The sequence below is a fragment of the Sinocyclocheilus anshuiensis genome, unplaced genomic scaffold, assembly GCF_001515605.1.
Source record: "Sinocyclocheilus anshuiensis isolate Anshui unplaced genomic scaffold, SAMN03320099.WGS_v1.1 scaffold888, whole genome shotgun sequence".
NCBI lineage: Eukaryota > Metazoa > Chordata > Actinopteri > Cypriniformes > Cyprinidae > Sinocyclocheilus > Sinocyclocheilus anshuiensis.
In genome coordinates this window covers 979,994-992,866 of record NW_015549648.1, presented here as the reverse complement: position 1 = coordinate 992,866, position 12,873 = coordinate 979,994, and the positions used below count along the sequence as shown (strand labels likewise).

At 35.6% G+C, this 12,873-nt stretch overlaps 1 protein-coding gene across 1 annotated transcript in view; it reads right to left on the bottom strand.

Annotated features, from left to right (window-relative positions):
- LOC107660198 (choline transporter-like protein 1) overlaps positions 1 to 11,721 on the bottom strand; it is a 28,732-nt gene extending 17,011 nt beyond the window's left edge. Inside the window, exons 1-3 of the mRNA XM_016449447.1 lie at positions 11,518 to 11,721; positions 7,904 to 7,993; positions 5,775 to 5,917 (exon numbers count right to left, since the gene is read on the bottom strand). Coding sequence (XP_016304933.1) covers positions 5,775 to 5,917; positions 7,904 to 7,993; positions 11,518 to 11,577 — 293 coding nt within the window. The 5' untranslated portion in view covers positions 11,578 to 11,721. The remainder of the gene's footprint in view (positions 1 to 5,774; positions 5,918 to 7,903; positions 7,994 to 11,517) is intronic.
- Positions 11,722 to 12,873: the final 1,152 nt, after the last annotated feature.

The window sequence follows — 12,873 nt, the reverse complement described above, 5'->3', positions numbered from 1 at the left end:
ATGTATGTATGTATGTATATATATATATATATATATATATATAGATATATAGATATAGATATATATATAGATATAGATATAGTCTGGTGAGTAAACTAAAACATGTACTAGCCAATGGCGATTCAACTGCCAAGGTGTCCGTAGAGGGGTTGAGATGTGGCAAAAAGTTAGTTTTAGGCACTGCTTGCAAGTGTAGAAATTAGGACAAGAGTATTGCAATTTCCCTACTGCAAGGAGTAAGGAAAAATAATATAGGCCTACCTGTGAAACACTCATTTTCATTTATTTCACAGTGCAATTATTTTACAATATATGGCTATTACTGTCATAGGAATAATAATATAAAATTATTATTATTATTATTATTATTATTAGTTTGGCTTCCAAATTCGCCAGTGAGACTGAGACACTATATCACAACTAAAAAGAGGGATGAGTCTACGGCTGCACGTTATTTCATTTCAGCATCGATTTGCACATCGCGATGATAGTCACATTGCGGGATGTGCGATGTTTACTGATCGTTAAATTTATACTGATCGTTTTCTTTGAACACACTGGACGTGACACGCTCCGTGCCGCAACAGCTAAAGTCTGTCTACACTGGACGCTAAAATTTGTTGCGTAGCGCCACGCCGCTCACTTCTGGTGTACACGGTGAGAGCCACGCAGATGCACGTGAACACCGACTTTCGTTCACTTCCGCGTCTATTTGTGTCTGAAATGACACATACGCGCGAAATTGTCAAAATGCAAGTCTCTGCAAGTATCCTTGTAAACACATTTGCTTATGGTTTAGGTGAAGGTAAACAAGTGAGAAAGAAAATAGATGTGTAACAGTATATTGGTTCAGAGCAGTTTCATGATCCGGAGGCTTTCTGTGTTATGAATGTTGATCAAACAACAAAACACTTTTGTAGCTTTAACAGATTTATTAGATTTAATTTATACAGTGAAGACTATGCAGTGTTATTTTACATTTAATTATTCAATTTCTGTACCTGAATACTAGACTTACCTGAAAACCTGTTTATTTCATTTGTATTCTTTGTTCTATTATATTTATCTATGTTTGTCATTTGTTTATTTTCTATGCTAATTTACTCACCTACAAAATCACCCCAATCATTGATTATATTTTTTTCCAAATAGAACTATTCAAGTCATCTGGTGATTTTTTTTTTTTCGTATCGCAATATATAATCGCAGAAAAATAAAATATCACAATGTGAGTTTTTTCCAGTATCGTGCAGCCCTAGTTGAGTCCCTTTTCAATTTCAAGTACAAATAAATTCACCAGCTTTTTTTTTTGTTTAGTTTTGCACACTGGACCTGTGTTGGAGCTCTAAATTTTAAACTCTGAAAGTGCATCAGATTGATTAATTTAATATATATATAAAGCTTGTAAAATATATTCATACTGACAACAGGGGAAATGGGAAATGAGCACGGAACCTAATCGAACCCAAAGCTTGCTGCACAAAAACTGCTGACAACCTTTATAGTATTCAATAAACACAATGATTACACATCAGAGGCAAAGATGGACCATAACCCCATTAAAAAGAGATGGATAAAGTGAGGGATCGTGGGCAGTGGGAGCGTGCTGCTGGATCATGGTATTAGCAGCTGAGAAAGTAAAACTAAGCTAAGTGCATTAACCAGATGAACTTTGCTCGGCTAACAACATTAGCTAGCTAACTCAGTCTGGCTCTTAACACATACACACACACACACACACACACACACACACACACACACACACACACACACACACAGTTACACCTCCAACATGTACATTATCAAGTACAACAGTAAGGTTGCTAGTAAAGTTGTTCAATGTCAGGTTTTTCTGAGTCAACTCCCACTACAGGAGTCAATGGAATTGACTTTACTTTACATCAAAACAGGGTCAGGAACAGAATACAAAACTGCAGTCATTATTACACACTAAATGTATTCTTAAATATTCCTAAATTTGCTTTAGCAGCCATTACCAGAGTACCATAGTAAAACCAATCCAAAGTAAATACTAGACCTCAGTCCAGACCAAAAACAGGATCACTATTACTCTCCTCCACGACTGAATGACCCACAGGCCTGTGCTAATCTAGTCGATAAAGACTAACATCAACAACGCAGGCTAAGGCCAAATGTCAAATCTTCCTAACAAAGCACATAATTACTACTAGGGTGGGCGATATGGCAAAAAATATCATATCACGGTTTTTCCCATAAATATCACGATTCGCGATTTTATCACGGTTCTTTGTCATGTTGGTTTTACTATTTTGCCAGTAGTCTGAGCATAACACCCAAATTAATTTCCCTATATTAAAAACAAAGCCTTACAAGGTAACAAAATATAAAATAAAAAAGAATGGCAGACATTTAGGCCAAAATGGGCAAATATAAAAATCTTTGTCATTATTTTATCTTTATTAAAAAATAAGAACAAAGATACACGTTACAAATACACATAATATACAAATAAAACAAACGGTTTTCAGGTTCAGGTAGGTGTATTTAGCAGTAGCATTCAAGAAATTGAACTAAATATAAAAATAAAACACTCACCCAAAAATGACAATTCTGTCATCATTTACTCTCAAGTTTTTTTTTTTAAACCCGAATGGGTTTCTTTCTTCTGTTGACAGTTGCTGGTCCCCAGTTACTTTCATAGTATTTTATTTACTTTTTTTCCCACTATCATGTTTGGTTACCCACATTCAAAATATCTTCTTTTGTGTTCAGCACAAGAAAGAAATTAATGCAGGTTTGGGACAACATGTGAGTGAGTAAATAATGACAGAAATTTAATTTTAGGGTTAACTATCCCTTTAATGAGAAGCGGCAGCATGTTTAGTTCTGTCGCTTTAAGAGCTGCACGCATCCGTATTTTTCTGTGTAGGCTCTCAGAGAAAGTGCTTATCAGAACAGCACGCGAATGAAATGTTTAACCTGCAAAGCTTTAAAGCACATGCAAATAATGTACTTTTGTGATTGCAAATAAGCGCAGTGTCCAGGGAGTGTACCGCTGAGATAAAATTTTATGTGAATGTGTGACGCGTTGTACAGTATATTGAGATGGAGGCGCACTGTAGCACGATACTACGATATTAGTATAGCAACTATGCCATTTCAACTTGCTTCTACAAGCCTTTGAGCCGTTTTATGGTGACTTGTGGTACCCAAGCACTGTAAATAGTAAGTGAAATAACGTACCAGATGAGCTGCCGAGCAAGTTTACTATGTCAGAAAAGCCATACATATGGAGCTGATTATGTGATGCAAAAGTCCAAAAGTTGAAGTTCACAAATCATGCATTATGGTAAAAGTGTTTTGAGGTCATAACACAGTATTGTCCCAGAAACCACACAAAAATCATTGTTTATTAATCAATGTGTGAAAGTGTGAAAAGGAATAAAAGTTGTTTGTGTTTTACTGCCACTAGTGTTCACTGGAGCTTGAAATTGCTGTGAATTGATATAGGTATATTTGTATAGGTACGTTTTTGAAGTTTGCAAAAACGTATGCAGAGACACATATTTCCAGTGAGCCTAGGTTGGTGTTGTGATGTGCATGCGTGTGTGTGTAAAAAGAGAGAATGATATGGAAGTTAGTGTAGCGCTGCTCAGGGGTGATTACATGTCTCTAGTGGTTCTATATTTTGAGCCAGAGTTAAAGCTGTAATGAGAGGAAGACAAGAAACGAGCAGTCATGCCTTCCTGTAGAAACAACTCACTCTAGGTGGTATTTACCATATCCGTCTCTTTTATGACATGAATAAATGAAGCAATTACTCAGAGCTATATGGTTGTAATAGAATAAGCAAACACCTAGACACGTACTAAATCACACACAGGCAGCATCACCCTCATGAAAAAACTACTAAATGTGAAACGCCAACATAAAATCTGCTAATCACAAAAAAAAAAGATTCTGTAAATGGCCAGTTGACATGACATGTAATTCTACTGTCCTCAAAGGCTATAATTTTTATTTTATTTTCATCATGGCTGGACAGCAAAGAACTTTCTTACCATAAACATAAAATGATAATATTCAAATTGTGCATTGTTTTATTAGCAATTTTATGTCAAATGTGACTAGAAAATTGCCCTGTGAAGTGATTGCCCCCATCATGAACTGTGAAATACAGGCACACATCAAAATGATCAACATGGATATAAATGGCATTTAAATACACTGCCATTTAAAGGTTCGAGGTCGGCAAGAAAAAGAAAAATGTGTATGCTTACCAAGGCTTCAGTAAAAAAAAAAACCAAGTACAATTGTGAATTATTATTACATATTATCAGTTTTCTATTTGAATATATTTTAAAATGTAATTCATTCTTATGATGACAAAGCTGAATTTTCAGCATCACTACTCGTCTTCAGTGTCACATGATCCTTCAGAAATCATTCTAATGTTGATTTGCTGCTCTTATTGATGCTTTTATTATCAATGTTGAAAACAGTTTTTCTGCTTAATTTTTGTTAATTTATTTATTTCAGGATTCTTTGACAAATATAAAGCTCAAAAGAACAGCATTTGTTTCAAATAGGAATCTTCTGTTACTTTTTAAATGTCTTTAATGTCACTTTTAAACAATTTAATCATTCCTGAATAAAAGTACTAATTTCTTTCAAGAAAAAGAAAGAAAACTAATTGTCCGCAATGTTTTTTTGAAGAGTAGTGTATGTTGACAATTTATTCATTTTTTATATTTATTTACTTTTTTTTTTTTTTCAAAAATGCCTGGTTGTGATTACATATTACCTTAAACATGACATAAATGCTCTTGGTGATGCTTAAAAATCAAGATCCAAACAAGAATAACACATTTGTTAAGTTTTTAAGTCATGTGACACATTTGCGAATACAAATAGAGAAATTAACCTAAACATTCTGTCATCATTTACTCAGGTCACTGCAATCCTGTATGACTTTATTTCTCCTGAAAAACACAAAAGAAAAGATATAATAACACTGGGGTCAAAACAACACTGGACCCCATTGACTTTCATCGTATGGGCAATTAAAAAATCTTCTTTTATCTTCCACAAGTCGTCAGACTGGTTTTGAAAGACATAAGGGTGAGTAAATAATGACAGGATTTTAGGGTGAGCATCTCTTTAACAGCTTAAAATTGCATTTGTATGAAGCCTAAACATCATTAAATATACAGGTAAACCGCATGCCCTCCGCAAGTGCAGTCATCTATCTTTGACAGCTCCAGCAAGACATTTTCAAGCCATTATTAAGTTCAAATCTGCTCTGACAAGCCAGTGAATACTCCACCAAATGAATCGCTCTGCCTCGTGATGAGTCAGATCTCAGACCCATCTCTAAAAAGCTACGTACAATTCAGTTCAACCACACCGGAGAGCCAAAAACCATCATTTGACAGTGCTGCAAATGAAATGGCCCACAATACCTGTCTTTCCTGCAGGCTAGCACCCATTAAGGGCCGCACACTGTGACAGTATCAGTCCTCAGGGCCTGTACTGAATTATTCAAGGCTCGTGTGTGTAGCTCAGATAGTCCTCAGCCATCTCGAGGTGAAACACCAGCCGTTTGACATTTGCATTGATGTGATAATCGAAGGGCAAGAGCTGGAGCGCTCTGATTTCACCGCTGACCATTTACAACGGAGAAAAACGGGTGTGTAAAAGCAGAGAATGAAAGAAAAAAATGAGGGTTTGTGATGGTGCCGAGTGTAAAAAAAAAAGGGGGTGAGAGAGGGAGGAAAGACGAGCTGACTTACTTTCTGTCAGTATGGTCGAGACCACTCAGCCGGACCCCTTCGATGGGCTCGTTGCGTTGGCCGCACGTGTTCCCGTAGCTGTCATATCCGAAGACGAGCCGCGCCGCCCCTCCAGTCGCGATGGTAAACCCACAGATGCCACACTGGAATGAGAGTGAAAAAAAAAAGTCAAAGATGTGGGAAAACTCATTTGCAGCAAAGGCTAAATAATTCACAGGATAAACCTAATTATAGAAAGATTCACCACTAAATCACAAGATTCCTGTGAGCTTCTTCATTTGCGTAAGACATGTATGTTGAGACATACACTAACACAATGTCCAAAATTTCCAATGACAAGCAAATTTGTCTGTTCACACTAAATGTGAAACTGCTGTGAGACCACATACAATCACAGCCAATCAGAATACATTTCATGTCTACTGGAATGGGGAACAGGATATTTTAGAGCAGTGAGATTTCACACTGGGTGGAGGTACCCTGTAAAACACCACAGAAATAGAAAGCAAAATGACGCTCATCGTGGCTGGTCGCAAAAACCACAGCAAGGTGACAAAACACTATTTATCAAAAGAGAAATTTCAAGGGAAAAAAGCTGAGCCATAAAATATTTAGGCCTGGTGTTTCTGCACTATCCTGAAAACAGTGATGAATGAATTATCATGGTGGGATGTTGTATTATATGGCTATTCACTAACTATCTAACTAAATAAATGGGCTTTATTTAAGGCTGCATGATTTGGGAAAAAAAATCCAATTGTGACATTTCTGATAAAAATTTGCATTTCTTTTTTTCTTTTAAATTCTAGGTTTGCTGTGCTTGTTTATATGGCTGCATAGTTTTGCCAAAATTTAGAGATGATATATCAATATGGATATAATACTACTACTACTACTACTACTACTAATAATAATATATTTCTACTACTAAATAAAAATATAAAAATTACTAAATAAAAAACATTACTATTGTAAAAAATTAAGAAAACTAATCATTATTTTATTTTACAGTAAAATTTACAATACTAATATTTAAAGATGCCTTCATTTCTTCTTTTTCAAACATTAAAGGGTTAGTTCACCCAAAAATTATGTCATTAATTACTCACCCTTGTGTTGTTCCAAACCCGTAAGACCTTCGTTCATCTTCGGAACACAATTTAAGATATTTTTTATGAAATATGAGGGCTCTCTGACCCTCCCATAGACAGCAAGGTAATGAATGAAGGTCTTACGGGTTTCGAACAACACAAGGGTGAGTAATTAATGACAGACTTTTCATTTTTGGGTGAACTAACCCTTTAAACCATCCAACATTTATTTACACTTTTAAAGCTGCTCTATTGTTGATAAGCACTTATCATTGCAAGCATGAGAAGATGGCTGCTGCATGTTGTGTTTCCAAATGCACATTAAATCGACCTAAACTCAGAGCACATGCAGAAATGATTTCATGTGGAGCAGCATTTACTGCAAACTGAGCCGCTACAAACACCAGCAGATGAGCTGCTCATGCGTAAGAACACTCTGAAACACACAGCACATTTATTTATTATTATTTAACAGCACATTTATTTATTAATTAAATCACACTAAGCCATATTGTGATTTTGATTTTATTTCAAATATTCATGCAGCTCCAGCATTAATTATTGTTTTTAGCATTTTTTAGATATTTATTTTATTGTTTTATTGCGAGAGAAGAAAAAGACCGCAGGGTGTCCAAGAATCCTAAATTCTACATGTTCTTCATATGAGTGCTTCATATCATAGTCCTGATTTACCGCTCTGTGTTTATTTTGTGATGCATGTACATTATCTTTCTTTTTACAATAATAAATAAACAAATGCATGGATATGAAATACAGTATCACACAGTGTTGCCCTGGACATCTGTCATTAACATCTGACTGTTGAATGCAAAAACTGACCAGTTAGAACTATAAAAATCCCTGTTAGTATATCATTAAGTAGTATATCAAAACTACCCAGTACCTGTATATGTAAAATACAAAGTAACATGACCACACTGACTATAATACACAGTGTGACCAGAAGTACTTTCATAGCCTGCATATATGAACATAATATTGTCTATAAATTATGAATAAGGTGAACTGTTGACTTACCATTCCCACAAGGAACAATGTAAATAACAGGAACCATGGCAGATCCGTGCAGCTCCGGTCCTCCAAAGGTTTCCATTCTCTTTTTGGCCTCTGAAATACAAAGACACAATGCTGCATGTTCAAATGATTATCATTTGATTCAAATAACATGTCTTCACATTAAAGACAAACTGATAAGCAATACCGTCTTCCAATATTTATACTTTTTCCACTTAATTGGTTCTAAAATATTAGATACAGAAATTTTAAAATAAATCTTTTAAAATAACACTGCCCATTAAATAGGGGGAAAAAAACATTAGTAAAAAAAAAAGAGTTAAGTTTACATAAGTTATTTATTACTATTATTATTATTATTGTATTATTTTTTAGTATTATTGTATTGTTATTATTATCTTACTATTATCTATTCCTTCATATGTCAGTAATTGATAATAAATATATTATTGTATCACTGCGTTTTACATATCGGTTATCAATCACTTAAATATAAAAAATAATCAAGAAAACAACCTAAGTCAATTTCTTCTTTACATAACTAGTTAGCATGCTGCAAACGTTAAACAGTATTTATTTTCATATAAGGCCTCGCAAATGTAACCTGTAAAAACGGGCATATTCAAAAAAGCAATTTCACATAACAAGCTCCGACCACAATTGATATCCATTTATAAATAACCCCCTTTGTGTAACCAGTGTGTTGTAAGAGGACAGCAGTGCCTGTAAACATGTTTACTAATACTAACACACTACACTATGATGATGGGAAGCAAAAAAACAAAGACAACGGTCTAACGCGTTGTATTTTGATGCAAAGGCGAAATCATCGCATAACTGTCATGGTCAAATGCATTCATCGCTATGTGCGAGCGCATAGGACATAATAATAGGATTACATGCAGTGCAAGCGACGGTACAGCACTTCATTGGCCCGTCAAAGGCGATCAGCCGTGAAACAATGTAACAATGTATCAACACATCTGCGCCAGATTCGATACATGCTATCACGTTTTGTCGCGGCCAGCATCGCTTACCTCTGCGCTTCCACAGCATCCCATTGCCGGAGGGAGGTTAGGACCGCAAAAAAACTAAACGCTACACCGCAGGAAAACAATAACCCCAACTTGCTGGGAGTTGACAGTGTGTTTTTTACCCTGCATTAATCGCGCGCGTCGATCACACGAATCTAATCGGAGGGCTTTCCCCGGATACACTGCATAATAATGTTTGTTCGCTCCTCTCGCTCCAGGTAAAAGGGATTATTACTTTAGGATTTATCGCCCAGCACTTCCTGGTGGGATGAGCAGGTGTAGCCGGAAAAGAACGGCAGCCGTCCATTCACAGCACGAGCTGGATGAGGCGGAACGCGCGCTGAATGTAGGGACGCTGGAGGAACCCGGGAACTTCAAACCGCCGCGGTTTAATTCTGGAATTTGTGTCTAGAATACATTTAGTTTAAAAGATAAAGCTCCATAAAACAAAAGGTTTTAATTGTATTTTATTAATACTTTATTTATTGTCGACTTAACAATCACATTCTAAACAGAATCGCTTCACTGCTTGTTTTTAAGAAATAATACAAAAATTATGCAAAACTATATGCATATTTCGGACTTTAAGCACCACTAAAATATCAAAATTGATTCGAAATTGTAATTGTTTTGTGTATTTAAGTCATTTTTAACCATGTTTCCAACATCAAGATATTACAGGTTCTCACAGTCACTCAAATCCTGGAGAGGGCAATACATAAAAGCGTCTGCTAAATGACTAAATGTAAATGTAAATGTACTAAAATTGTGCTTTTCCGTTTTTTTTTTTTAACCCACAAAAATCAATTAAATATTTATAGTGGTTTAGCTTTGAAATGTGAGTGTAATCACAAAAAAAGTGAAAAAATAATTAGTAAAATGTATACTATAAAGGAATAGTTCACTCAAAAACGAGCATTTGCAGAAAAGTTTGTTTCTTCATCAAAACAGATTTCCCTTGCTTACCAATGGATCTTTCGCAGTGAATGGGTGCCGTCAGAATGAGAGTATAACAGATGATAAAAACGTCCCAATAATCCACAATTGAAGTGAAAAGTCATGAAGGTGTTTTTAACTTCAAATCATTGCTTCTGGCTAAAATACGAGTCTCCTATCCATAATATTGCTTTCTCCAGTGAAAAAGTAATCTCGTCTGAATCAGGAGAGAAATATGCATGCACAGATCAAGCACCGTTTACAAGTGAAAACAGTTCTAAACCAAGATATCAGTGGATTTTAATGTGAAAGGAGAACAGGGGATGGACTTTTTCACTGGAGGAAGCGTTATAATGGATAATGGACTTTGTATTTTGGCCAGAAGCGATGGTTTAAGTTAAAACGTCTTATAATGAATTTGTTTCTGTTCCGATGGAGAAACAAACGTTGTGTACAAACTATCCTACTGTGTGTACACAAGGAACTTCATTACATTTTCCAAGTGGTTTTGATGACGTCACTGGAGGAACCATTCACAGTCCATGCAGGAATGTATGGGTTCCATTTTTATGTTTCTCAGAAAGCTGCCCATTTAGAAAAAGCGGCTCCAGTCAGTGGACTGTGATCTCAGACTCCCAAACAGAGCTTCAAATATCCTTTCACTTTCAAAACACATGGAAAGGTCAAAATGTGTGGGAACTACAGTTATTGTTAATTCTGTAACAAAAAACACATTTGCCCTAACAGTAACTGTAGTAAATGTGATATTTCTGATGGAAACTAAAGTTGACATATATAGCTTCATAAGGGATTTAGTCATAAACATTCCTATCTTCTGGTGATATAAACATGAAATACCCCTGATTGAAAGAATTTAAGAAAGATTTAGCTTTGGCCTTAACCAGATCTCAATGCATATGCCTACAGATTTCTATAAAAACAGGAGTGAAAGGTCACTGTTTGTTTGACCACTATGAGCAGCACAAACGTCAGTCCATATGGTCATCATCATCACCACCCTGTTGGGAATCTGCGTCACCGCTGCCACTCAGTGTGCTAGTCACTGTAAAAACTACAGCAAAACACACACATTTATACAGGAACTCTATTTCCCAAACTCTTCTTCGTATACTTTAACTGGAGATTTCTACATTTTTAAATAGTACTAGAATAATAGTAAATTACCACAATAGTTGATAGTGTGTTTAAGAATAGCTTAAGAACAACTAAAACAGTTCAAACTCTCAGAGTATTCAAAATGTCACCAAATAAACTTGAAACTTTAATTTTTAATAGTTTTATATAAACTTAGAACGTTTATATACACTAGACGTTTCATTTCTGCCTTTATTTCTAAGTTAAATCAAAGTGCTGCAAGTCACAACAATCTTTGAAAGCTCACTTGAAATGACCTGTTTAAGAAATTCTATAAAATAGAGAAATGTAATTTCTGTATTGTAACAAGTTAAACAGATGTAAATAAATATGGATTTCTTTTACAGCTAGGCATTCCTTCGTGACAAAAAAACAGTAAGAAATTCTCTTCTTATTTTTTCTATGCTCTGTTTACTTTTAGAAGTTGCACTTTTACTTTTTGCCTGTTCTAAACTCGTCAGTCACTTGAATCGTATTAAGATAATGTCCCACCTTTATCCAGCTGGACCTCGGCCGATAGGAGCTTGATGTTGACCGTCTCACCTCGCTCATCTTCGGCGGTGTGCAGCATCACAGCTCTCAGTCTGTGAAGGGGTAGAGCCTCAGCTCAGAAACGCCAGCCTGGACCACAGAAGAGCTGCATTGTTCCATTGTTCGTTGTAGTACCAGGGAGAGAGTGAACATAGTGAGTTATTGTGTGTGTGTCACGGAGAGAGATGGGGAGAAAGAGAGAGAAAAATCCTCTCACATTACTGTAAACAACATAAGTGATTTTATTGTCAAACTAACTGTGATTTAATGAGTCTGTCCACTAGAGGGAGCTCATATACAACAAATACAATATGACTCAAAACGGACACTTTCTAATGGATTGCTTGAACAACCATACCTGTCACAATATGTAATGTATATACTGCATAGGCGTAATTTGCGGGTGGGACGGGTGGGACATGTCCCCACCACTTTTTGCCAGGGTCGATATTGTCCCTACCACTTTTTGAAAGTAATTGAAAAATATATTGCGGAAGGTATGTATTAAAGGGAAAACAAGATCAACAAATCATTCTTCATAAACTAATTAGGGTGATAAAAAAAAAAAAAAAAAACATTTGACTCCTTACGCATGCATAACTCGTGCAGTGCAATAACGTCGTGATTTGCAGCTGTCGCACTTTTCGTAATGTCATTAAGCTATAGCATTTTATTTTAAAAATGGAGAGCTTCCTTGTGCTAAGTAGGCCTGCCCTCTATTAAAGATTTTTCTAGTCAACTAGTCGCACGTTATATTAAACTGATTAATATAATAATATATTAACCATTCTTCAATATAGGCTATAGGAGATGAGGTTGCCGAATGCCGACGCTGACTCGCCATCTCCACATGGAAGTGCCTTTAATAGAAATGCACCTTTTCATACGGACTACAAATTAAAGAATATTACAAAATCGAGTGGGCGAGTTTTCCTTATATTTATTTTATTATTCATATAAAAATTATAATAACCTGTTTTGGTTATATTTACTATTAATTGCAGAAGGTGCGCTCAGCAAAAATGACGCGAATTAGTTTTACTTTTCTTTTTGTTTTGTTTTCATTTTGAAAAGCTTATCTTTGCTGTTTACCTCACCTTATGCTATGGAGGCTCTCTCTCTTTTCTTTTCTTTTTATTCCTCAGTGTTTGCTAAACGTTCTGTAATTTATCAGTCATTATATAGCCTAATACAGCGTGTAGGCCTATGCCATGCCTCATCTTATTAGTTTTTGTTAAAGGGATCATATGATTCGATTTCAAGTTTTCCTTTCTCTTTGGAGTGTTACAAGCTGATTGTGCATAGATAAGATCCCTG